Source organism: Halichoerus grypus, chromosome 9, assembly GCF_964656455.1.
Source record: "Halichoerus grypus chromosome 9, mHalGry1.hap1.1, whole genome shotgun sequence".
In the NCBI taxonomy this organism is placed as follows: domain Eukaryota; kingdom Metazoa; phylum Chordata; class Mammalia; order Carnivora; family Phocidae; genus Halichoerus; species Halichoerus grypus.
The window spans coordinates 120,883,774-120,911,404 of NC_135720.1; the positions used below are offsets into that span (position 1 = coordinate 120,883,774).

The following is a 27,631-nucleotide window of genomic DNA, read 5'->3' on the forward strand; positions in this document are numbered from 1 at the left end:
CCTATGTTGGTTGCTCTGGGGATAGGTAAAAGGCTATAAGAGGTCATGCTCTTTCATTTTTGCACAGTTTCAAATTATGATGACCAAAGAATAAAGATTCTTAATTCATTTTAACATACCTTTTCTATTAATTTTATTTTTGAAACTAACATATCTAGTCAGAAAACCATGAAAAAATCAGATCTCACACCTTTTCACAATTACCAGGAGGCTGGGCCACACACTTGACATCCAGTATCAACAGAAACAATGCTTCCTTTACCCTGTCTTTTGATTACTATTCTTTATCTACTTCTAGTGCCTCGAGAGTCATTCCCCTATTTGTAAAATCATCTTGCATAAAGAGACATAAAATCCTTAGGCATTTGCTTTGGGATAAGTTTCATGGAGATGTTCTGGTGCAGATTAAATAAAAATCTCATTCTTGTCAACTTTTAGAAAAGTTCGTTCTTTCCTAAAATTCATTATTTTTTCATTCTTCACTCTCCCTCAATTTATTTTCTCCCAAAATACCAAAAAAATAAATGCATGCTTCTGATACATTTTTGAAGGAGAGGTTTACAGAAAAGTAGAAAATCACAGAAAATGGTAACCCTATCATTTGAAAATGTGTAATACACTTTTTATTTTCATTTTTTTTTTTTCTCTTATGGCGGGCATTATCTGTCACTGCCTATAACGTTAATTTTAACTGATTGCCTAACATTTTATTGCTGTGGGAGTAAATATACCTGACTTGGCTAACCCTCCTTTAGAATTAAGTCTGTTTTTAATTTTTAACTCTTAAATAGCAGACTGAGACAAGCATCTAAGTTTGTGCTTCAAGTAAAAAGCCCTTGGATGAAAAGGCCAAAAATCAAAAAGGGGGTGAGATGGGGGAATGTTCTCTTTATTTGCATTTCTCTGACGTAAACATTTTTTTCAGACGTGTAGTTGCTTGCATTGTTTTTTGTTCAGGTCCTTTGTCCAGTTTTCTTCTGCAGGATTTGGGGGTTTTCCCCATTTCCCTTTAATTAGAAACAACCTGTCGTGGGCCTCCCCACCCCTCCCCACACGCCCACTCAGTTCCCTGGGTGTGAAAAGCCGCTTTCCCAGGTGCAATCTCGGCGCGTTGTCACGGACTCCGCCCCGGTGTCACAGGCCCCGAAGGGCGCGGAGGGGCGCCGTTTTCGCCACCGCGCGCTCTTGCGCACGCGCAACCCGTCGGCCTCACGGCCCCTCACAAAGGTGGCTCTCGGGGCCGGCCGGAAGTGGACGCGCAGCGGCCAGGGCGGGGTAGTGTGTACTACATTTCCCGAAAGGCTGAGGGATGCGAGGCCAGCGGTGGCTCGGTTGAACGGCCGCGGACTACACCTCCCGACGCGACGCGCGAGACGTTTCCAGCGGCGGCTGAGCTAAACGGCTGCGGACTACTCTTCCCGACGCGCCGCGCGAGGCGCCGCCGGCGGCCGGCCGAGGGCGGGCCGACGCGGGAAGCTCCGGACGTGAGGCATGAGCGGCGCCCTCCCCCGGCCCGCGCGCGTCCTGCTACCTCCCCGAGCGAGGGTCGCGCGGCGCGGGGCCTAGCGGCGGGCATCTCGAGCCCTCGGCGTGCGCAGGGGCTGCTGCGGCCGCGCCGGGCGCCGGCGAGGGCGGCGGCCACCATGGAGGTGAGCGGGCCGGAAGACGACCCCTTCCTGTCGCAGCTGCACCAGGTGCAGTGCCCCGTGTGCCAGCAGATGATGCCCGCCGCGCACATCAACTCGCACCTGGACCGCTGTCTGCTGCTCAACCCCGCGGGGCACGCGGAGCCCACGGCCGGGCCGCACCGCGCCGGGGAGCGGGCCAAGGGGCTCTCGCCTCCCAGCGCCAAGAGGCGGCGGCTCTCCGAGAGCTCGGCGCTGAAGCAGCCGGCCACCCCGACGGCGGCCGAGAGCAGCGAGGGAGAGGGCGAGGAGGGCGACGACGGCGGCGAGACCGAGAGCCGGGAGAGCTACGACGCGCCGCCCACGCCCAGCGGCGCCCGCCTCATCCCCGACTTCCCCGTGGCCCGCTCCAGCAGTCCCGGGAGGAAGGGCTCGGGAAAGAGGCCGGCGGCCGCGGCCGCGGCGGCGGGCAGCGCGTCTCCGCGGAGCTGGGACGAGGCGGAGGCGCAGGAGGAGGAAGAGGCGGTGGGCGATGGCGACGGGGACGCCGACGCGGACGGCGAGGACGACCCGGGCCACTGGGATGCGGACGCCGCCGACGCCGCCGCCGCCTTCGGGGCCAGCGGTGGGGGCCGCCCGCACGCCCGGGCGCTGGCGGCGGAGGAGATTCGGCAGATGCTGGAGGGCAAGCCGCTGGCCGACAAGATGCGCCCAGACACGCTGCAGGACTACATCGGGCAGAGCAGAGCCGTGGGGCAGGAGACGCTGCTCCGGTCTCTCCTGGAGACGAACGAAATCCCCTCCCTCATCCTGTGGGGCCCGCCGGGCTGCGGCAAGGTGAGTGCCGCCTTGGCAGGAGGGTTCTGAGTATTGATCTGTACGGGTCGGGCGTGGATCTAACGGTCAGAGAGCCGTGGCGGAGGCCGTCCCCGAAGAATCCGCGCGTCCACCGTGGATGTCGAGACCTGAGGGCAGGGCCTCAGATACCATCTGAGCCGGGGCAGCACCTAGTCCACAGGTGGAGTTAGTGATGGGTGTGAAAAAGACACACCCCGTCAGATTTGTAAGACACGTTTTCCGGTCATTTTCAAAATGAAGATGTCTGAATTCAAAGGTTTACAAAAATATTTGCACTCTTAGATTTGATCTTTGTGTTCCAACGTGTACCCCCACCCTCCCATTAATGACCCAATTCTCAAGAAAATGACATGCTACAAATTGCAGAGGAACGTTTGTATATTCAATTTGTAGGTACGTGGGTTTAGCTTGGGGGCGAAAGATCAAGATTTTTTTTGTTTCATTTGTGTTTCTCTTCCCTCCCTCTAGCTGTTGGTTTATTTAACAGACTGATGTTTATTTATCCTTGAGGATATATTTATTTAACAAGACTAATATGAAAACTCTTTTCCCTTTCCAAGTCGTTTTCATCTAGCACTTCCGTAACTATCCTCACTATGCTTTCTACTTTAGAGAAGAAACATCTATGCATTTTGGTGTCCAGTTGTATGTACCTTGTTAGGAATTAGCACATGTCCAGAGGAAGGTGGTTCAGATATTGGGGTTTAGAAAACATATCATTGGAGAACACTTGAGAAACAGTGGCAGAGTTAAGCAAAACAGAGAAGGCTAAGAGGTGTTTAAATATATGATTTTTTTCTATCCACAGGAAGAGAGAGGAAGATGAGCACCTGTGAGTAAAAGGCAAAATTCAGTATCAGAACGTAAAGGGGCCCTCGTAGCTTTGTGATTCACACTCCTTAGTTAGTATACAAGGGCTTTGATGATTTTTCCCAGTTTTCTTTCCGACTTCATCTCCAACTTAATCACACCTTCCTTTGCTCCAGTTCCCGGAATGCATCTTGCGCATTTTGTGCCTTCTTGTTCGCGCTCATACTTTCCCTTTGGCCAGGAATAAATCATATCTATCCCAAATAATTTACCTGGTAGTAGATTTAGTTGCTACCCCATTTAGGAGATTGAGCGAGAGCATTATTAGTCATTGTTCACAAAATCTTTACATAAGGTCATGAGAATGGCTAATCAGCTGTTGGCAGACTAGATGGCAAGAAAAAACTCCAGAGGAAAATGAGTAGGGTGAACTAATAGAAGACGCCACACAAGAGATGTGATGGGCTGCTCAGCATAGTGGTTGGTGGTCACAAGCCTAGGCATATGTGGTGTGGGAGCCCATAGGCCGAGATTTGATGAAGCAGCAGCCACAGTATCTTAATGGTACTATAGAAATTTTAGAAAATAAAATGCACCTTTCCATTCATTCAGGACCAAATTTGTCCCTCTCATTAAACACACTTTTTTTTAATTCTCATTCTTACTATTATACTTTTTTGCTAACAATAATGATACTAATAACAGCATATGCACATTTATGGAGCACCTGGTAAATGCCAGGCACTGAGCAGTGGTTTCCTTGGATCTCGCCATTGTCTTCTCGTAACTGCTAACATGATCAAAGTGCTATTGTTTAATCTACTTCCAAAGTAGACATTCAGAGGTGGCAGCATGCAGTCATCTGAAATGCTAGGTAGTTGTCATTGGCCTTTCAGTTCAAAGGCTCACTCCTTTTCTAAGCTGCACTGATGAGCCTCCAGTTGTAGAATTGATTGATTCTGTGGTTCTGCACTCCATTTCTACAACTAGTCCTTCAACAGTAATGCTTTCTTGGCTGGAAGAGGTCACAGCTGTCACTCAGGCTCTGCTAAATCAAGACAGCTACTCTTCATGGGGATTCCAAAGATCTTAGAGTCCCCAAAAAAGGAATCAAACAGGGTTAGGTATAAAGGAGAAAAGGTCAGGATTAGACTAACGTTTAGCTACTTTCCTGTTTTATTTTTAACATTTTTTTTTTTAATTTTTTAAAAATGTGCTGTGGTATTTCGGATTGTATCTGTGCTGCTGAGCATTCTTTAGAGTTCAAGTTGCTTGGTAAATAGTGCTGATGCTGCTTGTGTTGGTGCCCATGGGTGCTTTTCTCTCTGTGTCTGATCAGCTTTCCAAACTCTGTGTGTCATATTTTCTAGACTACTCTGGCTCACATCATAGCCAACAACAGCAAGAAACATAGCATAAGATTTGTGACATTGTCTGCAACAAATGCCAAGACAAATGATGTGCGAGATGTCATAAAACAAGCTCAGAATGAAAAGAGTTTTTTCAAAAGGAAAACCATCCTTTTTATTGATGAGATTCATCGGTTCAATAAATCTCAGCAGGTATATTAACTTCCTTCTACCTTTTGGTCATTGTGAACATGACAGTGAATATAAAGTATGTGAGATTACTTTGAAAAGCATAAAACACTATGCAAATGTAAGGACTGTCATTATCATTAATTTTCTGTGTATAGAGAGGTATAGATTGTTAGCCCATCTCCTTTGAGCCTATTTCCCCACTTTTTCTTAGTGTTTTTTGGTGACAAGAAAATGCTTTTCTCTATCTGATAAATGAAATTATTAGTATGGTCCTGAGCTATAAGCAATTTAACTTGATTTTAAGATCCTTATTTTAATATTTTTAAACTTCTCCCCTATACAGTGTTACTTTTTTATTTTCAAAATTAAAGAGTGTTTTCTGTGACCTCAGGCTCTCAGCAGGGTGAATGTTACAAGAGCTAATCCCCACTACTTATTTAAACGGCTTTCTGAAATAAAAGTAAAAGGACAGTTTATTTATATAAACAAAGCCAAGTCACTTTTGTATCCTAAGTAAACATTAACTTTTTTCTTCAAGTACACTTTTTTCTTTGATATAGGTGTTAATGCTTTTTAATCAGAGATAGAAATATTTTATAAAACCTTACTAAGCTTTTGTTACTGATCTGAATCTCTCTTTATTTTTTTTTATCTGAATCTCTTTTTAAATAGACTCTTCAGAGTTCTGACAGGATGTTATCACTTTCAGTTTCATTAGACCATTGACTCATCTTAGCATTTCTTCCCTGTAAGACAACATCCAGTGGTTACATATTCACCAAGGCATATTTACCAAGTTTGCTGGGAAGAATAACTTATGATTGAGTACTCCAGAGGAAAATTTTAGAATTACTAATGTTTTTGTGTTTTCTTAAACTTAAATAGCTGCTGTATTTAAGCTATCGGCCAGTTGGGATAGAAGCCTTAGGATAGAAGATAATTTTCTAAGTAAAAAAATCATTTATGTTGAAACTACGTTAGAATTCTACTTTGAGCTGTTAGTGTGCCAGCAGGTGGCCAGGCTTAGACATTCACAGTCCAAAAGGTGTGTTTTTGGCTTAAAAAGCATGAGTGCTTCCACTCCCAACAGTGCATCCATCTCCAATGAATATAAAGCTGTTGTTCCTGAACTGAAAACTAGGAAAAGGAAGGAATGGGCAACTTACATAGGATTCTGCAGGTTGTTGACTGGAATCAATTTCTTCTGTTTTCTTCCCATGATTAGGACACTTTCCTTCCTCACGTGGAATGTGGGACGATCACTCTGATTGGGGCAACCACGGAAAACCCTTCCTTCCAGGTCAATGCTGCTCTCCTAAGCCGCTGTCGGGTTATTGTTCTTGAGAAGCTTCCCGTAGAGGCAATGGTGACTATCTTAATGCGGGCAATCAACTCACTGGGAATCCACGTCCTAGACTCCAGCCGTCCCACTGACCCTCTGAGCCACAGCAGTAACAGCAGTTCAGAGTAAGTTGACTGCGGGCAGTATCCTGGGGGCACACACCTCTCAGAGAATCCCCTGGCAGAGGGCCAGAAAGGGCTGGACGGCAGTAAGGAGAGGGCGGGGACAGAGAAGAAATGGTGATCTAGTAATGAAAACAAGAATGGAGGAAAGTGCTCAATTGTACCAAATGTATCTCTGCAAACATTTCCTTTTTTTAAGATGGATTTTATAGCCCTCTAAGGGGTGCATCTAATTTTTCAAGTTTTAACATTGTTTTGCCCATTATTTCAGTCCTTGGGTGTTTGCTTTTGTGCTTAAGGATTTTGTTTTTTTCCTAACACTTTTTTTATAAGGCTTGGAAGACTATGGGAAGCCTTACTGATTATTTTCTTTCATGGAATAGGCTTAACCTACAGATCTTTTGAGATTTATATTCAGATTCCAATTTCTTTTTTCCTGCAGTTTATTCCTCTTTTAGAAGTACTAACTACAAATTAATATAAATGTTATCATAACAATTTTTAAATCTTTTTAGAATTATTTTTGCACATTTTTAAAGTCAAGCTCAATTCTATAAAAGTAAAGAAATCTTACCTGAAAATGACACATTAAAAGCTCTCTCTTTCCTTTTGGCAACCTATTTCTGTATCATGAGTACTGTGTGAGTTCATTAATACACAGAGTATATATATAGTGTATAATCAATTAGATTACTTGGGTTAGAGGTTAACTTTATATTCAGATATATTCTTCAGATGTCGTTTATTCATGTGTCAACTGAAATAACACAGTGGAACATAATCTGGTGTGATGAGAGACTAATGCCTGCCTCTTCATGCTGTGGACCCCACAGCTGCTGGTGCCTGCCCTGAGGCCAAGTTCTGGAGCCACTCTTCTATGAGGATTAAAGAACAAGACATAGTTTTAGGTTCAGGGTTTAAGTTTCAAGAGTCTCTCCTTGTGTGTCTGGCCTCTTCCATTTGCCCCTTCTCATCTAGGAGGAATTATGCTGTGCCTCACAAAGCCTTGAAACATGGCCAAGGACCCCCAGGTGCAACAAAGTCACATCAGTTTAGGGTAGAGTTGTGATGGCATAGCCATCAAAATTGTGGCTTAAAAGAAATATGGAACTTGCTGGTATCCGTTAAGTGTATCCATACTTAGGGGCCCTTTGTGTGCTTGGCCCTTGTCGGGGTTAAAAGGGGCTACATACAGCCAGTCCTCACATCTAGTATAGCTGTCCTGTAAACAGTGTTTTTCACTACAAAACTCATACAACCAACTGATAAAAATGGAAAGGCAGAGGAACAAATATCCCAGCATATTCCTGTGTATTTTATTTCTGGGTACTGGTTATCATAATATATCTACAACTATATATCCTGCATTTTTATTAATCTAGGGTAGTTTTATTGATTTCAGTCATGTCATGATTTCATGGAATTGTTATTCAGGTACCCTCAGGTTTTTTCTCTCCCCAGTCACTGCCATGCCATAATTAGGTGAAATGAGAAGGACAGTAGAAGAATCATGGAGCTCATCTTAAAAAGGATTTCTGCATTTTGACTGGATCCCTGAATCATTTGCATGCACAGTAAAATTTGAGAGGATCAAGTAAAAGAATTAAGATTTCTCTTATTACTGAGACTGGGAGCCTGATACAAAAGTGAGCCAATGATTCTTAATCTGCTAAAATTGCATTTCAGTCAGAGAAAACCTGCCATGTCCAATAGATGTTTGCTTTTTCCACTATCACTCATTTGGAATTGATCCTAATTATAACTTATTTTTATTCACTTGTTTCCTTTCTAATTCCCACCCCTCCCCTTCCTGGGAGGGCTAAGAGGATAAGAACTTGTCCTCCTTGTTCATATTTCCCAGCACAGTGCCTAGTGTATACATGCTTAGTAAATGGTTTGTGAATGAATAAATTCTAACTTTCAATATGAGAAAAATAGTTTAATTTTATTTTTGGGTAGTCCAGCATAAGGGATGATTGCCCCATTGCCCAGGTATCGAGAACCTTTGTCTTTAATACTATTGCCTAAGCAAACAGAATGAAATTAAAGATTATTAAGCTTAATTAATTGATCTACTTGTTAGTAATTCTGACAAGAAAGTTAAGTTGGGAGATGCCATAGGCCACAAAAAGAACTCTTACATTGTAAGTGATTTCCTAACAGAAGCATCTGACTACCCCAGTTGCCATGGAGAATTAAAAATGGATATTGTTTTCTTTCAATTTAGGTAAAATTGTACTTTCACATCTATTGATTGTCTTCAAATGTATACACATTCTTGTGGACATAAATTAGATTTGGTTACACTAATTTAGCTAGAAGGAAAGACTAAACCCCAAATAATTACTTCTCTGGGAAACCATGAGTGCATTTGTAGTCTTGTGTTTTGGTGCCCTAGTTTACAGAGAGATCTAGACTACTTACGGCTGCGCATGAGAGGAGCTGAGCGGGTACTGGTCTGGACACTAGTCAGGCTGATCCTTAATTGTCGGTTTTTCTTGAGGACTTGTGAGTTCTCATCTAGTATGTGTTTGTACATGACGGATTCCCATTAGAGTAAGATAAAAGTGTTCTTTTTAAATTTTTCCTTCTGTATTTTATTTGTTCAGCATTAATTGAAGGCCCTACATATGCTAGGCATTGGCTGAGTGCTGAATAGCACATTCCTGTGCCTTTACAGAGCTTAGTATATGATAAGGAGATAGGTAAGTGAATGGCTTCCAGGAACATGCTGTGATTGAGTTATGACCAAGGAGTGGTAGAGGATAGAGAAGCGGCATCTAGAATATGTGAAATCAGATCTCTCACCTGGTAGATGAGGGGATACTGAGTTGAATTTTGAAGGATAAGCAGAATTTAACTAGATGAAATGGAAAGCTCATTTTGGCAAGGGAATGTGGCCCCTGAAAGTCACGGTGGTAATAAATAGTATGATCCATTCATTATAGCTGAGTGGAAGAGTGGGCGTGAGGAAGTGATGGTCAATGAAGCCAGGGAGGGAGGCAGAGCCAGATTTATGAAAGACCTGTGTTCTAAGATAAGGTAAGTGATGTGGAGAGCTATGGGAAACCATAGAAAGATTTTGAGCAAGAGAGTGACATAACAGCTCTACATTTTAGGAAGATGAGAATAGCATTGGAGAGGGTGGGTTGGAGGGAGTCAAGTCCCATCTTCCCTACCCCTCACCAGGGAGCAGGAAGACCAGTTGGGAAGCTATTGCAGTGGTGCTGAAGACAAATGACAAATGCAGGTGACTTGAACAAAAGCAGGAGCTGCTCTGAGAAGTTGCAAAGTCGGGTTGTGAGCCTAGGTGTGAGGAGGGAGGAAAAAGGATTGTCTAAGATGATTCTCATACCTGGTGACTGGGCAAATAGTTGCACTTTTGACAAGAGGGATTTAAGGAAGAGGAGCAGAGGAGGTGTGGAGTTCAGTTCGGGACTTGTTCAGTTTGTGGGGCCTCTGGATGATTCATATGGAGAGGTTTTCTAGGCAGTTAGGTAAAGAAGTAGGAGAGTAATAGAGATGTTTAAGCCAGAGATTTGGGAGCCACCAGCACTTCAGAGAACATATAGCCCATGTGTTTGAATAGGAGAGCTGAAGAGAGCCAGGAACTAAGGGTATAAGTTGAGGTCTTGTCAGCATTTGTTGTGTAGGAGAAGAGACAAAGTTTAGAAAGGTAGGAAAACTAGAAGGATGCTCCACAGAGAAGAGCTTCAGCAAGGAGGGAGTACTCAACGTTATTGAACAATTTAGGATTAGGTTTGGATGCATGTAACAGGAAAAAAATCAAATTAACTGGCATTAACAAGATAGAATTTTCCTTCTCATGTAAAAGAGTCTGAAGGTAGAGAAGTATAAAAAATGCAGCTGCTAGTCAGCCTCATCGTATCATCAGGGACCCAGACCCTTATCTTTCTGCTCTACCACCTTCAGCACATGGCTTCTACTCATGCCCCAAGGTGGCTACTAGAGCTCTAGCCATCATATCTGCATTCCAGGCAACAGGAAGGAAGAAGAGCCAAAGAACAGCATCTTCCCCATCCCTAGTCCCCTATTTACCACCTCACAGCTTTAGTGAGACATCTGCAAAGTAGTACTCTGTACTCATTTGTGATTTGATTGTGAAGAGAAAGTTAGAGGTAAGCTGGTAATTTATGTTGAATTATCCATACCATAGTTCTTTTGGTCTGTTTGGGTAATCAGCAGTTTTCGTGTAGTTTACTATAAGCATCTTGGTCACATGGTACAAACTGTGAAGCATGGTGTCTGCACTGGATTAATTTCGGAGACCAGGAAAAAAAAAAAAATCCATGGTCTGTCATCCAGTGACCTTGTGCTGCTGGCAATAAGAAAGTGAACTAGTGTTTAGTCACTCTGAGAACTCGCTGCTTTGAAGGGTTATAGATTCTAGATAATAAGACACACGCATATTCAAAAACACCCCTAAAGAATCCATTGTTTGTGGGCTAGATAACAGTGCACTTGTTTGTGGGTATGAGGAGAATAGAGCGAGGAGCCAGGATTGCCCTGTTGCTGTCCAACGAGGCAGTTCCAGCAGTTGGTTGGAAGTTAAAATGGCTCTGTCCTGCTGGAGTGAGGGTGCTGCGGCTTGACTCTGAGACTGGGGCTTTTCTCTAATCACCGGGAGAGAAGAGCCCGCACAGACCGGCTGCAGGCTGGTTTGGTTGGATTTTATTAATTAATATTATTAATATTAATATTATTGCCTGCCTTTCAAAAATAATCTTTTCTAAACGCTGAATGGAGAGAAAGGTAGTGGAACACCAGAATAGAAAGTACTGATCGGAATGAGTTGTGGATTTAGTTAGTTAGAGTGGACTTTAATAATTCTCCTTAAAAATGGTTTGCTATAAAGAAAAAAAGGTATATAAGAATATGTTACGAAAATGATGACAAAAATAATGGCAACCGGAAAGAAACACCAGTCAATCTCACTGACCTTGCATCTGTTTCCTGTTCCTGCCATCACAAATTATGGGTATCCTCTACTTTCTGAAAGTTCACATTATACCACTTCACATCCATGGAGAAAATCAGAAGAGGATTTTCCCTCTTACCGAAAAAAAAAAAAAAAAAAGGCAAAAAGCAAAAACAGCATTCGGCACTTGTTTTTCAGTGAGTCCTTTATAGAGGCAGCGCCCACCCAGCTCCTTCCCCGGGAACCACACTCAACATCTTGAATCGCGCCACCATAGCTTTGGATCATGTCTGTGAGCGTGTGCTTTATCTTAATTTATTTTGTGTATCTGTTAGCAAGATGTGCCCTAAGATCTCAGAAAAGCCTAAGAGAGGTCACTTTTTGGGTCTGGGAACACTAAAAAAATCTCCGTTATAAATTAATGGTAATGGCCTTTTCACTTTATGCCATTTTGGCTTGCAAAAGATTTCAAAGGAACCCTCTACTTTCGGATAGTGGGGAAAACCTGTATCACAAACTGGGTGGCTTACAACAATAGACAGTTATTCTCTCACAGTTATGGAGGCTCTAAGTCTGAAATCTGGCTGTCGGCAGGCCACATTCCCTCTGAAGACTCTAGGATAGAGTCTGTCCTTCCAGCTTCTGGTGGCTCGTGGCATTCGTTGGCTTGTGGCAGGATCACTCCAATGTCTGCCTTCATCGTCACATGGCTGTCTCTGTGTCTCTGTCTTCTCTTACTGTCTCCTATGAGGACGTTTAGGATTAGGGCTCATACTAAATCAGGATGATCTCATCTTGAAATCCTTAATATGGCTAAATTCACAGATTCAGGGATTAGGATTTAGGTACATCTTTGAGGCCACTATTCATCCCCCCATTCTCTACCAGGTGTAAGGTATAGTGTAATTGGGAATGTGTGCTGCCATGGAATTAAACACAAACAGGGCGTCATCTGTGAAGTTGATGTTCTCTCTTTTTGGAGAAAGTAGTTTTGTTTTGTGTTATATTTAGTCTGGTTATCCTGGAAGCAGCAGAGTTGAGGGCTCTGCTTTTAAGATTTGCAATTTTAGAGAGTATGTTACTGAATAGGCTAATTAGAATGATTCTCTTCGATATAGGTATCCTTACCTCCTTTTATTAGATGAGGAAACTGAGGCACAAAAAGGTGTAAGAATGTGTTCAAGATCATCCAGCTTGACTTCAGGAGGGCCGGTTTCTGAGGCATATTTCTAACCATAGGCATACCTCAGGCGTAATTTGGGTTTGGTTCTAAACCACTGCAATAAAGTGAGTCAAATGAGTTTTTGGTTTTCCAGTGAATATAAAAGTTATGTTTACACTACACTGTAGTGTGTTAAATATACAATAGCATTATGTCTAAAAAATCAATGTGCATACCTTAATTTAAAAATAACTTTACTGCTAAAAAAATGCTATCCATCATTTGAACTTTCAGCAAGTCTTAATCTTTTTTCTGGTGGAGGGTCTTGCCTTGATGTTGACAGCTGCTGACTGATCAGGGCGGTGGCTGCTGAAGGTTGAGTGGCTGTCGCAAATTTGTTAAAATAAACAACAGTGAAGTTTGCCACATCAGTTGACTGTTCTTTTCACAAACAATTTCTCTGTAGCTTGTGATGCTTTCTGATAGCATTTTACCTACAGTAGAACTTCTTTCAAAATTGGAGTCCATTCTCTCACCCCCTGCCACTGCTTGATCAACTAAGTTATGTCATATTCTAAATCCTCTGTTGTCATTTCAACAGTCTTCACGGTATCTTCACTGGGAGTAGGTGCCATTCCAGGAAACCACTTTCTTTGCTCCTCCGTAAGAAGGAACTCCTCATCCATTCAAGTTTTATCACAAGATTGCAGCATTTCAGTCTCATCTTTAGACTTCACTTCTAAGTCTAGTTCTCGTTATTTCCACCACATCTGCAGTTACTTCCCCCATTGAAGTCCTGAACCCCTCAAAGTCATCCATAAGGATTGGAATCAGCTTCTCTCAATGTCCTGACATGAATGTCCTGTTCATGTTGATATTTTGACCTCTTTCCATGAATCACAGATGTTCTTAATGGCATCTGGAATGGTGAATCCTTTCCAGAAGGTTTTCAATTGACTTTGCCCAGTCCATCAGAGGCTCTAGCCTTACAAGATGTTGTATTTCTTAAATAATAAGACTTGAAAGTTGAAATGACTCCTTGATCCATCAGCCACAGAATGGATGTTGTGTTGGCAGGCATGAAAACAACATTTATCTCTTTATACATCTCCACCATAACTTCAGGATGACCAGGTGCATTGTCAATGAGCAGGAATATTTTGAAAGGAATCTTTTTTTCTGAGCAGTAGGTCTCCACAGTGGGCTTAAAATATTCAGTAAACCATGTTGTCCACAGATGTGTGGTCATCTAGGCTTTGTTCTTCCATGTATGAAGCAACGGCAGAGTAGATTTAGGATAATTCTTAAGGACCCTGGGATTTTCAGAATAATAAAGGAGGATTGGCTTCAACTTCAGGTCACCAGGTGCATTGGCCCCTACCAGGAGAGTCAGACCACCCTGGCTTTGAAGGCAGGCTTTGGCTTCTCCTCTCTAGCTATGGAAGTCCTAGATGGTATCTTCTTCCAATAGAAGACTATTTTCTCTACATTGAAAATAATGCCGTTTAGTGCAGCCACCTTCATTAGTGACCTTAGATCTTCTGGATGGTTTGCTGCAGCTTCTACATCAGCACTTGCTGCTTCACCTTATACTTTGATGTCATGGAGAAGGCTTCTTGCCTTAAAGCTCATGAACCAACCTCTGCTGGCTTCAGACTTTCCTTCTGCAGCTTCCTCACCTCTCTCAGCCTTCACAGAATTGAAGAGAGTTTCCTTTGCATTCTTAACTTGGCTGTTTGGTTTAAGACGCCTAGCTTTTGGCCTGTCTTGGTTTTCATCATTCCTTCCTCACTAAGCTTAATCATTTCCAGTTTTTAAACTGAGAGACATGCAACTCTTCTTTTCACTTGAACGTTGAGAGGCCACTATAGGGTTATTAAATGGTCTGATTTCAATATCGTTGTGTCTCAGGGAATAGAGGAACCTGAGGAGGGGGAGAGAGATGGGAACGGTTGGTTGATGAAGCAGTCAGAACACAAATATTTGTCAGTTGATAAAAGTTATCTGTCTTATGTGGGTGTGGTTTGTGGTGCCCCAAAACAATTAGAATAGTACCGTCAAAGATCACTGATCATAGTTCATCATAACAAATAATAATGAAAAGTTTGAAATATTTCAAGGATTAAAAAATGTGACCTAGAGGGGCGCCTGGGTGGCTCAGTCGTTAAGCGTCTGCCTTCAGCTCAGGTCATGGTCCCAGGGTCCTGGGATCGAGCCCCACATCAGGCTCTCTGCTCGGCGGGAAGCCTGCTTCTCCCTCTCCCACTCCCCCTGCTTATGTTCCCTCTCTCGCTGTGTCTCTCTCTGTCAAATAAATAAAATCTTTAAAAAAAAAAATATGACCTAGAGACATGAAATGAACAAATGCTATTGGAAAAATGGCACCGATAGATTTGCTCAGTGCAGACTTGCCACAGACCTTCAATTTGTAAAAAGATGTAGTGTCTGTGAAGTGCAATAAAATGAAGCAAGGTAAGGGAGATGTGCCTGTACTCAGTTTAGAAGGGATCTAGGTACCAAGTTAAGTGAGTCACTTGCTTTCATTTAGAACCAAGTTAAAATGCTACTGGTGAATATTAACATTTGAATCTTTCTCTGTGTTTCTTCATGTAAGAACAATACTTTTAATTTGTAAAGGATTAGGAACAAAAGATTCCTATCTATAATTTAGCAGTATTGCCTTTTAACCACATCTACGCATCACATTTACCAGGAATACATTTTGAAAATATAGTTGACCCCTGAATAACATGGGTTGGAACTACATGGGTCCACTTATATACATATTTCTTACAGAACAGCACTGTAAATGGATTTTCTCTTCCTTATGATTTTCTTGATAACCTTTTCTTTAGCTTATTTTATTGTTAAGATTGTAGCATGTAATGCAGATAACATACAAAATATGTGTTAATTGACTGTCTTTGTTATTGGTAAGATTTCTGTCAACAGTAGGCTATTGGTAGTTATGTTTTAGGGGAGTCAGAAGTTTTACATGAATTTTCGACTGTGTTGAGGGTCATTGCCCCTAACCCCCACATTGTTGAAGGGTAGCTCTACATGTGCCCAGAGTCTGTCCCTGGAGATTTTAGAATCAGTAAATCTGTGATTAGATTTACACATCTGTATTTTAAGATAGTTCTCTGTAATCTGATGCACATCCCTGGTTGAGGACCACTGTTGAGCAGTTGTTACCCTGACCATGGAATGTTCCTTGTCTTTAGTGAAAGAGATTCACAGAGTATAGTTTTGTAATTTATGGAGAGAGAGTTTAACTGAGCCATACATACTCTTTTGTTCTGCCATGAAATAACAGGTACATTTTCATTTATTTTCACTCCTCTTCCAGCTTAAACAGCTCACCATCTAAAAAGAATTCTCCAAATCCCAGTATCATCCACCACAAAAACAGTGTGCAGAAAGATTCAGGCCCTTGGAAATGAAAAGGAAAGGAAGAAGTTGTCTTTACAGTGTGCTTCCCATATTCCTGCTAAGATGAAAGCATTTCTCTTCAGTTAGAGAAACAAGGCTAAATCTTTAATTTCTACATCTGTTAACTGGGAATATGATCTTTTCCAATGCACTTAATTTTAACCATTGTTTTCTAAGTTTATGCTTAAATTTTAAAATAATGCCTCTGGACTAGGAGCGCTCTTCCAAGATAATGTGTGCAATAGTTACTGTTTGCTGAGGAGTTTTGCAAATATCAATATAATATTCCTTATTTCATTGTCCTTGGCGTGAGCACTCATGTGCTCCCTCTTCTAAGATCTCAAGATATCTTAACACATTTTATTACTTTTCAGAACCAAGGTCTTGTAAACTGGGGTTCAAGGTATATTGGATAGGTAGAGCCTTTTGAACATCCTGTACAGTGTTCTTAATAGCAAAATTCCATTTGGTAAATTGCTTGTGTGACCACTGTGAGTGCCGTCAGCAGTCACCTTTTATTACTTTGAACAGAGTTGCTGACAGATTCATTTGTGTTTAAAAATACTCCTCATTTTGGGCGGGGGTGAAATTTGGAATGTGGATCATATCAAGGGGGAGGGAGAATGGAACAGTGGGAACTTGGGTGAAAGCTCTCAGCTCTGGTTTTATTGTGGCTGCTCTCCCGCTCCCTGTGACTCCAAACCTGATTAAAAAGGTAACAATAGAATAATTCGGACTTTGGTTAAGAATTTAAAAGTTGAAGGAAAGATCCTATTTTCCAACCACATAAAATACCCATTGAGAGGCCTATTTACATTGTGCTGTTTATAAATCTGTGGCTCAGTCTGTTAGTTGGCTTCTCGTAATTATTAAGGCCTACTCGCTGCCTTTGCATGAAGACCAATGGAAATGAGGCCATAGAGTCAATGCTAGGGTGTATAAGGACACCTGTCTTTTTTCTGTCCCAAAAGCACTTCATGCCGCTAAATATATACAGTGGACAAGTCCATAGAAAGGGGATATATACCAAAATACTAACATTAAGGTAGTACAGCAATAGGTGATTTGTACATTTTGTTAAAATAAAAAAAGTAATATTTAGAGTTCTGAGTATTATTTGTTAAGGATGCAAACTATATATAGTATGATCCAAATTTTGTTTTAAAATTAGGTTGTAAGATTGATGGTTACATCATAAAGGAAATTCGACAAATGACCTAGTAGCTATTGTTAATCTTTAGGTGGCGCAGAAAAGGATTTTTTTTTTTGGTTGTTTTTTTTTTTTATGTTTTCCCATATGTTATAATTTTTAAAAAATAAACATTTCATTCTGAGATTATGGGGAGAATTGAAATTAGTCCATTTATTGTGCAGATATTGAATGCCTGTTGTCTCCCAGGCACAAGAGATGTAAAAAAGGAATAAAACATAATTCCTATCCTTGAGGCCTCAACATTTAGTGGGGATGGAGAGATGACAAATGTGATCAACAAATGGCCTCACTCCTTGTGATGGCTCAGTCAGTTAGGATTGATTAGGGCTCCTGCTTTACTCCTTTTTTTCCTACAAATGATCCTGTAGGCTCTTTGTTGCTAGGAAGCTTTCCAAGGAGATGGAAGGCTTGGCTTTTATTAGTTCTGGGGCTGAAATGAGATGTTAAGGCAATTTTGGTTTTCTCTACCCACTTCCACCGCCACATAACACGTGTTTGCACACACATGCACACACTCAGAGATAATGTACTGTAATCTAGCCTCAGGAGTGCCCTTCCCTTTCAGGCACATCGGTTGCTACCGCACCCCCTCTGACGTTAGTCCCTCCTAACATGTTTTCTTGAGTATGTATTGTCTGTCATTTTCTTCCAAATCATCTAGAATCTGCTAAACAATATCTGTTGGAGAAATGCTTCCTTGGCTTTAAAAAGTGCCAGTGATACGGGCTTGGTGTATATTTTGAATATCTATCTGGCCAGGAGGGGAGGAAGATGGGCTTCTGAACTGTAACCATGGTTCCTGGGGCCCAGGCAGCTGTGAGGAGGAGTGTGATGAGAGAGTCATTCATTATCAAGCTAAGACAAAACAGGTGCCTTATGTGTAGTGATAGATGAGAAACTGGAAGTCTTGGCTTTGGTAAATAAGGGGTGGGATGAGGTCGTCTTTAAGATGTTAGAAACGAGGGGCACCTGGGTGACTTAGTCGATTAAAGCCTCTGCCCTCGGCTCAGGTCATGATCTCAGGATCCTGGGATCGAGCCCCGAGTCAGGTTCAGTGCTCAGCCAGAAGTCTGTTTCTCCGTCTCCCTCTGCCACGCCCCCCTCACCTTGTACTCACTCTTCCTCTATCTCAAATAAATAAAATCTTTAAAAAAAAAAAAGAAACAAATCTATTAGTGAATTGAATGCAAATTAGTGTAATTCAAGCTATTCACTAAAGCGAAGTAGCAGGTAGGTGTATTATGCATAGACCTTCATAGGCTGGGTCCCCTTCCTGGACTGGACCCCCACCGCCCTGCCTTGGCCCAACCCAGTTGGTGCCTGTGCTTTGTTTTCTGGGTAGCTGATTTGGACAGTCCTATTTGGCTTATTAATTACTAGAGACATTTTCAGCTGAAGGTTGGCAATGACATGGGTGAGCTTTAACTTTGAAAAATTATATTTTGCTTTGCAAATGTGCAGCTAGCAGCTAGACAAGAATTAGTAAGACCCCTCTAAGTAACTAAATATGTGAGATATTTTGTCTGACTAGACTAGAAATAGAAAAGTTTGCTGAATTAGACTTGAGAACCAATCCTAATTAGACCTTCATGAAGGTCCACATTTGGAAATGTGAGGGTAGGTGACTTACCTCAGGTCTTACAGCCAAGTTCCGTCAGAGTCTTCTGATGGATACCCAGGCTAGTGACCTCTCCACTACTCTGTGCGGCTTTAGGTGATTAATACCCTCTTGGAAGCACGCCTCGGGCCAAAATCCCAGAGGTTTGCTTCTAGGCCCTGCTGTGTCCAGAGTAAGTGGGGACTCGGGTTGTTTGTAAAATGAGGGCCTTGAACTGCATGATGCAGTCCTGGCCCTTCCCTGTTTGGGAAGTGATCTGAGCATACCTGTCTCGTTAGGATGTACACTGTGTTTGAAGTATGTTTTCTGGATACTATAATGAAGCCCTAGTGTTTCTGTAGTTTTCACTCTTGTAGGAAAGAACCAGAGAAGCCATGTATCTTTCCATGTCTCCTTCATACGTGCTTAATGTGTGTGTGCTTATACAGTAAAATAATCTCATGACTCGAGGTCAGGTCAGTTCCCAGTCTTGATAATGCTTAACCATGTTGACAACATGAGTTAGGGAGCAAGAGCCTTGAACTAAGGTAGCTTTTTAATGACCTTGCTAAGACAGAACTGTTCTGTAAGAAGTGCTACAGCACGAGAAGTGTCGAACATGAAAGTGATGGTAACTAACCCTGTTTGTGTTGCAGGCCGTCCGTGTTCATAGAGGATAAAGCAGTAGACACTCTGGCTTATCTTAGCGACGGGGATGCCCGAGCTGGATTGAATGGACTACAGCTGGCAGTGCTGGCCAGGTTAAGCTCGAGGAAGATGTTCTGTAAGAAAAGTGGGCAAACCTATTCTCCCAGTAGAGTTCTGATCACTGAAAATGATGTCAAGGAAGGCCTCCAGCAATCTCATATTTTATATGACCGAGCAGGTAAGTAACGGAAAGTGAAAAGAGGGGAACTTTAATAAAATAAGTTGTGTCCACACATTCCCATCCCAGGCTTCTGACTTTCAGCTGAGTTCAAAACATGAACTTGATTCTCAGTTGGATCTCCATATTGGTTATTGAATTAAACCTCCAACTCAGAGCCTGATTTCAAAGACCTAGCTTCCTGACTGATCTTTCTTGTGAGAGGCACAGAGCAGAAGGTATCCTGGTAAGAATTGAGAGGAGTTTTCGTGTTTAAAACTGCAGGCTTCAAACTTACCTTGTAAGGTAGGTAGGTATTTTTTCCATTACTCTCTGGTAGTGCCTTTTAAGATACAAACATTTTTGAAAGCTCCTACATTCACAGTTGACAGTAATCTTCGTGATCACTTACAATGGCAGTAATAACAAGAAGACTTTTACAATAAGTGACTTATTTCTGTTAGTTTAATGAGAATTAAAGGCCGTAATTTCTACAGTCCCAACTAAAAATGAAGTTTATGTGGATCTTGATGTGATGTTTTTGGTTGTAATAGCTTTTTTAAAAAATTAATTTTGCTGTGTACACTTACCTGTTTTTGTAGAACTGCATTTACAGATAACAGATTTGAAACATACTCTTATTAGATCCATGACCTGGCAATATTAAATGTCATAAGCACAGCACAGTTGTAAATTTTTATAAGAGGGATGGGTGATGAAGATTAGCCTATGGTAGATTAGGCTGGACTCTGGGGCTTGAGTGTTTGTGTGATTCTGGATAGAGTCATATTGCAGTAACGGGAATAATTTCCACATCTTTCAAAGCTGTGCCAGAACAGGAAGCTGATCATTGAAGAGTCCAGGTATCCAGAGGCAGTACTTTGTCCACAGTATTCCAAAATGCTTTTTGATGATGGAGAATCCTTCTTAACTGGTTAGAGAAGGGGGGTGGGGGAGCTTAAGAGTGACTTTGGGTTCCAGGCACTGCCTCCTGATGAGTTGAACAGAACACTGTGTGACTTTGGGGAAGTGGCAGAAGCTCGTCAGCCTTAGTGTGCCTCGGCTGATTGGGAGCTGGGTGGGTGGAGGGTGCTAGTAAGTACTAGGGACACATTCGCAAGGACTCCTCAGAGGCATTTAACAAACAGTCCTGGCTCCTTTCTGATGTGAATGTGCTGCTCGGCAGGACCTCTCCTAGCACAGCCCGAAGATCCCAAGTGGCCAGCTATCTGTACTCCTGAATGTCATAGGAATGCTGAAAAGTCTGAAAAGTAAAGCGTTCTGGACATAGAGCTTTGCTTTATTTTTGGCCAAATACAAGAATGGAGGATATGAACAAAATTTAAAATTTTAAGAGGTAGAAATATTCCCACGTGCTGGACTCTCCACTGTTTCTGGGGGTTCCAGCAACAGTTGTCTCTTTCCTTTGTACGTGTCCTAAAGGAGACTCTTCATTTTGACTAGATGGACTGGAACTGTTCTTTCACATTTTATCAGACTGTCATTTAAAAATCAAAAGGCTACCATTTAACATAACATTAGGTAATACTGAATATTTGAGTATTTTATATATATTGTCCTTTTTTTTTTAATTCTCAAAATAACCTTAGGAGGTAGTTATTAATATTACCTCCGTTTCACAGATAAAAAACTTGCCTTGGTTCACAAAGCAAGTGGTAAAACTCATTCCCAGCCCCAGGTATAAGACTGGTTCCTAGGACTGTGTCCTGCCCCACTCTTGGTGCTGCCTCCACGCCAGCCCTGGCCTGAGGTCACCAGTTTCCCACCAGAGCATATTCACTCACACACAGTAACACACACTCACGTGAGTATCTCACAGACACCCATACGCACACCGTGGATGTTGGACATGTCTAGTCCTAGGGTTTCTGCTTCTCGAGGCTCACATTCCATCCAGGGGAACCATGCACAATGGGGATCACTTTCTCTATAGCTCTGCACTGCCCCAGGAAGAGCTGGGGACAGTGGAGGCTGCCTGGGGTCAGGCCTTGAGAACCCACACATTCTACAAGTCTGACACTTAATGTGACTGTGCCCCCCCCACGGCCCCACTGTAGTGTAGCAGTACAACCATGGATCTGTAGACACTCATAAATACAGTTCAGATCCTAGAGAATTGTTCTCTTCCAAGCTGTGTTCCATAAATAGGGATGATAGAAGCATTGCCCTGGAAACCTGCTAGCTTATACTCCTGGGTCTTTTTATAACTCTGGTGAGACAAAAATCCCCAGTCCCGAGATTTTAATTATTTCTTTTAATGTCATCTAGTATATAGTTACCCACTTGTAGGATCCAGTAACTAGCTCACATATTTCTGTATCAGAGTGAAGAAATTCCTAAATGAGAGCAGGTTCTCTGCCTTGCATTGAGGTCAGGGTTCTATGTAAATAATGTGAAATTTTAGGTTTAAAAAATGTTATATGATAAAAGCAAAAATGGAAGCTAGCATAGAGTAATATCTAACACTTAAATGTTTCTGTAGTGCTTACTCCATACCAGGCATACATTATTTGAGACTCAGAATCCTAAAAGCCAGCTAGTCTTTAATCCCCATTTTACAAATGAGCTGCCCGAGGCATAGAGAGGATCAGTACCGTGTTCTTGGTCACGTGGCTAAGAAGTTTGGCGCTCACACCCAGGCTACCTGGCTTTAGAGCCCATGCTCTTCACTGTTATTTGCCTCTCAGTGTCGACCTGCAGGAAAGGTATGAGACAGTGAGTAATCTTTGTGTAGGGGAGATTTGTTGCCACCTCCTTATTTACATTTCACAGAAAGTGGAGCAGAAGTGGCTTCTTTCATCTCCCATATATCTACGAGGTGGCCAGGCCTGTGAATGGGGCCAGGACCTTGTGGATTTCACCTAGAACCCTTTCCCAGCCTGTCTCCATGACATTGTGACTTAGGTAGGAAGCCCGGAGATAGATGACAAGTCCATTTGTCTACAGGAATCTGCTGGCTGGACTGAAAACCACTGATCCGCCCTCTTCCTGAACGGGAGGTGCTCAGGCACCTGCATTGAGCCTCCTGGGTCTTTCCTCCCTGGCAGGCCAGCATCTTGTCCCATGCTGTCTTCAGATGAAGGCCAAGGATGGTCTTACCAGCATGGTCAGCTGCTGGGACTCATTCCTGGGGCCCAGATGCTGTGCAAAGGAGGTCATGGTCTCTCTGTCCACCTTGGTGCTTTCCAGGAAGGACTAATGCGAATAGGAATAACTCCCTTGCTTTCATTCATGAGGAGACTATTCTCTCCTCAAACTTAGGAAAGAGTTTGTGGTCAGAAAATCATGAAATTTCTCTTCTTAAATATGTTTTTTTTAAGCACATTTCACTGATTTGTTTGCATGTGAATCCTGGGTGAAAAGTTGAGGGGAGACCCAAGTGGTGAGGGAGGGGCTACAGAGCTTTCAACGTGAGAGCTGTTAGTTCCTGTGTCAGCCCTCTGGGATCCTGCCACATGGACATCCCCACACCAGATTTAAGTGACCGCAGCCTTCAGATACCAGAAAGGCAGCTGGAAAGGACACTGAGGAACAACTGGGCCGTCTGTAATAGCTGTCTTTGTCACTGACTCTCCATCCTCATGGCTCCAGCCAGGCCCAGGGACAGTTTTCCTCAAAATGACAGTAGGGGCACATGGAAACAGAATATCAGATCAGTCCCCTCCACCTCTTGGCTGTGGCAACCCACTGAGGTCCAGGAGAAGCAGCTCTCCACATGAGGCTGTCCTTGTCCCCCCACCCCCGGGTCTTTGCTCGGGTTCAGCATGGGCCGCACAGGTGCTCCAGCAGCCTCCTGCTCTGAGGCTGACTGGATTACTAGACAGGCCCACAGGCCCCACACGGAGCTGCTCCGGTCTCTCCAGCATCCCGCACCCGTGGCATCGCGCCCGCCCGCTGAGCAGCTTGAGGACAGCGGTCAAACCTCACTCTCCCAGGCTTTTCTAGGTCCCTTATTCAGGCTTCCTTAAAATCAACCAATTGAAACAAACCTATGGCTTAGATGACCCGCCTGTGAGCTCTGTGGATTCCCTCTTCTGCCCGTAATTGAGCACGTCCTTTTTGTGGTATCTAGGAGAAGAGCATTACAACTGCATCTCTGCGCTTCATAAGTCAATGCGGGGCTCAGACCAGAGTGCCTCCCTCTACTGGCTCGCGCGCATGCTTGAAGGAGGAGAGGACCCGCTGTATGTGGCCAGGAGGCTGGTGAGGTTTGCCAGCGAGGACATAGGTGAGTGTTCTGGGAAGGACCAGACCCTGGTGTCCACAGACGGTGGGGTTGCGTGCTTGGGGTGGGGGGGGCAGGAATGCGACCGCTTTGGGGCCTAGGAATTTCTTGGTACCGTGCGGACAGGGAAGGAGAAGAGAAAAAGACAAGCATGAACTCACTGGTTTATTTCTCGGCATTTGTGTATGTGCTTTTGAGGGGTTGTATTCCTGAAGTCATCATTATCTGTTTCCTCTTCAGGACTGCTTTTTCTAACATGGGCATTGAAATAAAAGAAATATTTTAAATGCTTTGCAGTCACATGTTCAGGTTTTCATTGGACGGCTTTGGAGAGCTTCTGAAATAGAAATGGAAGATTCTGGACACTGTATAAAGAAAAACATTAGAAAGACATTTTTTTGGTGTAGTAGATGTTCTGCTTTTAATGTGTCCTTGTGCCTGTCCGCATGGCCTTGGCTCCTCACGTTTGTCATTCATACTCTCGTATTTTTCCTGCTAGGTGTAGTTTTTATCCATGAGGAAACAATTCTTGACACCACTCAGTAAATATTTCTCAAATAAGCTAGTGAGATCAGAGAAGAGTCCGTTTTGCTAAATGGGATTTTTGTGGTCAGTAACGTCTACACACAGTGGTGATCTCTGGTCGCAGCAGCTCGTAGACAGGTCTGGCTGGGAGTGTGCGTTATGACTTAAACTTTCCTTTGTCTTTCCATGTGTGTGACAGGTCTCGCAGACCCTTCTGCATTAACACAAGCAGTTGCTGCCTACCAAGGCTGTCATTTTATAGGCATGCCCGAATGTGAGGTAAAGTAATCAGCTCAGTTCCTGCAAATCAGTTCCTTTTTCTTGTGCCATGTCCCTTTGTGGATTTGAACACATGTCCTGCTATCACCTTTAATGTCCGGGCCCACCGAAGAAGCTGCTTGGCTTTTTAACTCCCATTTTAGAAGCTTAGACTCTAGAGAGAGGGGAGACCTTAGGTATCAACAAGGTCATGTTTTGAAACTTTTCAGTAGTTGTGGTTTCAGAGGAAGTGCTCAGCCTTTCCTGGGGGCAGAAGTATTCAAAGTGCTGAACAGGAAGTTTCTATAAATTCAGCCACAAACAGAGCAGCTTCATATTTATGTTTTACATGTTGGGGTTTTAAGAAAAAATTCATTTAATAAAAGTTCTTCTGTTTAACAACAACAACAAAAAGTAAATCATTGGTCTGGTTCAGCCTCTCGCCTCCTGTAGGAATTTCTTCTCTCCATCACAAGTGGTTATCTTGACTATAGGCATAAAAGGGGGATAACAAAAGCACACTGGGAATCTTTTCAGAATTAAGTAGAGAGGTCATAAAATATGCTACAGGACAGAAACTTTCTGGCACCTTCATAATGTTTCCTTTTTGTCCTAGGTGCTTCTGGCCCAGTGTGTAGTCTATTTTGCCAGAGCCCCGAAGTCCATTGAGGTGTACAGCGCCTACAACAACGTCAAAGCATGCCTGCGGAACCACCAGGGGCCCCTGCCCCCCGTCCCGCTGCACCTGAGGAACGCGCCCACCAGGCTGATGAAGGATTTGGGCTACGGCAAGGGCTACAAGTACAACCCCATGTACAGCGAGCCTGTGGATCAGGAATACCTGCCGGAGGAATTGAGAGGAGTCGATTTCTTTAAGCAGAGGCGATGCTGACTCTCGTAGGCTTTGACAGCAGATGGATGTGTCTGTTTTTTTAAGGAGAGCAAGAGTAACTGAATTGTGAAGTCGGTTGCCCGGGGGAAGTTAAATGAGACCAACATTTTGTGCCAGAAATGTCAGAGTTCCTTAGGTGGAGGCACACGTACTTCAACTAAATGTGTAACATTGAAATTGTGTTCATTTGCACTCTGTGCAATGGTTATGCTTATGAAAATATCTGGCAGCTTTGTGCAATGAATTAATGTTATAAGGAATTATCTATTTTGTCATAGTATTTAAGTCATAATGTCATTTCAGAATTCAGTTCTGTAGGATTTTTTTTCTTTAAAAGATGTATATTCAGGGTAGTTCGAATTGGTAAAAAAATGTAATTGTGATTTAATACTGCATAGTGTTTTGGGTATTTTTTTTATATGCAAAGGTCTTATGAGCCAATAAAACTATTTCAAAGTACTCTTCAGTTCTTTCACATCTTTCCCACCTGGGATCCTAGCTACCAACATCTGTCACCGTCACATGTTGGTAGGTAAATACTGGGAAAGAAAAATGCCCATAGGTGAGAAGGTTGGAAAGCTTAGTGAGAAATCTAGATCTTTGTAAAAATCCATTTTAATTTTTAAAGGACTACATAGAGTTTTAAATGGCTTATAGAAGAATCCAGTAGTCTGTTCATTCCTCCAGTTTATTCTTGCAGGTCCGTGTTTCTAAATGATACACTCCTGTTTTACTTTTGTGATTCCTAAACATAAATACCACACACACACAGCTTTGTTTCCTTTGCAGCTACTGCTAATTCTTTCCAAACTACTTAATAGTCATCCACAAGGATTGTCCCATCCAGTAATCTGTCAGTTCTGTTTCCCTCCCCCCCCACCCCCCAACACACACACAGCTGATGCCCTGGGATGTCCTCTGCCTTTCTCCTACGTGAGGATTCCTGTTTTCTCCATAGTATACTCTGCCATCTTGGTTAATTCCATCATTTCTGTACAACACATGCTTTGCTAGTTTTACCACGCTGGAGCGACAATGACCTCGCACTCAGCAGGCCTGGTGTGCAAACTCCCCTCCTCAGTCTGGATATCTCCCTTGTACCTGCCTCACAGGTTCTGGTTGCAGGGTCCAACACCTGCCTTTTTCTGCTGAGGGGATCCACACGCTTTAGGAGCTTTATGGAACAAGGGTGCGTGGGAGACGAAGTATTTTTAGATCTTAAGAGTCGGAAAATGCTTTTAGTCTACTTTCAGACTTTGGGACAGTTTGGGAATAAATTCTAGATTGGAAATTATTTATCAATTGTCTCCCTCTTTCCCATGTTGCTATCAAGAAATTTGAAGACATTCTGATTTGTGACCTCAGCAAGTTGATAGAATCTTCTCTCTTTGTTCCTAGTGTTTGAAAAGCTCACAGTGATTTTACCAGGTGCTCGGTGGATCCTTTCAGTCTAGAAATTCATGTCTTTAAGTTTTGGGAAAGTTTTTTTATTCATTTAATAACTATTGGGTACTTGCCTCATGCTAAGCACTCTTGTTGGGAACACATCAGTAAAGAAAAAAGAACATCCTGTGCTCATAAAAAAGATGGTATGAAAAATCGTATTTTAATATGTTTGCTAATGATGAGTGCCATGGGGGAGATAATCAGAGAACCGAGCTAGAAAGGGTGGGGAGATGTTACGGTTTTATTTGGAGTAGCCAAGGTAGACCTCATCAAGAAGGGAATATTTGAGTCAAGAATTAGAGGAGTGATTATGCCGTTCAAAGATATGGGAGATCATTCCAGGCAGAGGGAACAGCAGGTACAAAAGCCCTGAAGAAGGAAGGTGCCTGGCCTGCTCAGTGCTACAAAGGAGGTGAGTCTAATTGGAACGGAGGGAAGGAAGTAGTGGAAGTTGAGATGATGGGGGTTTGGATTAATGTGTGGGACCTTTCCAGTCCTGAGAAAGATTCGTTTTTACTCAAGGATTCTAGCAAAGGCGTGTCACAGTGGCCCTTGTATTTTGTAAGGATAGCCATGCCTGCATTGTTGAGGAAAGGCAGGGCGGAGCAAGGAGAGGGTAAATCAGAATTTGCAGCACTCTAGTGGAGGAGGTGACAGGATTGGTGGGAGCAGGCATGGGTGAGGAGGGGTGTGATTAGGATTACACTTGAAGGGAGAGTGCATTTTCCTCACCTCCGTTTTCCCTGAGGCTGGTTGGC

General features: G+C 42.9%; 1 protein-coding gene across 1 annotated transcript; it reads left to right on the forward strand.

Moving 5' to 3' along the window:
- The first annotated feature begins 1,420 nt into the window (after positions 1-1,420).
- On the forward strand, positions 1,421-25,886 carry WRNIP1 (WRN helicase interacting protein 1). The gene is made up of 7 exons (XM_036087305.2): positions 1,421-2,462; positions 4,664-4,855; positions 6,060-6,301; positions 19,298-19,527; positions 23,600-23,755; positions 24,477-24,556; positions 25,152-25,886. The coding sequence occupies exons 1-7, from the start codon at positions 1,644-1,646 to the stop codon at positions 25,425-25,427; spliced, it is 1,995 nt and encodes a 664-aa protein (XP_035943198.1). The 5' UTR covers positions 1,421-1,643; the 3' UTR covers positions 25,428-25,886.
- Positions 25,887-27,631: the final 1,745 nt, after the last annotated feature.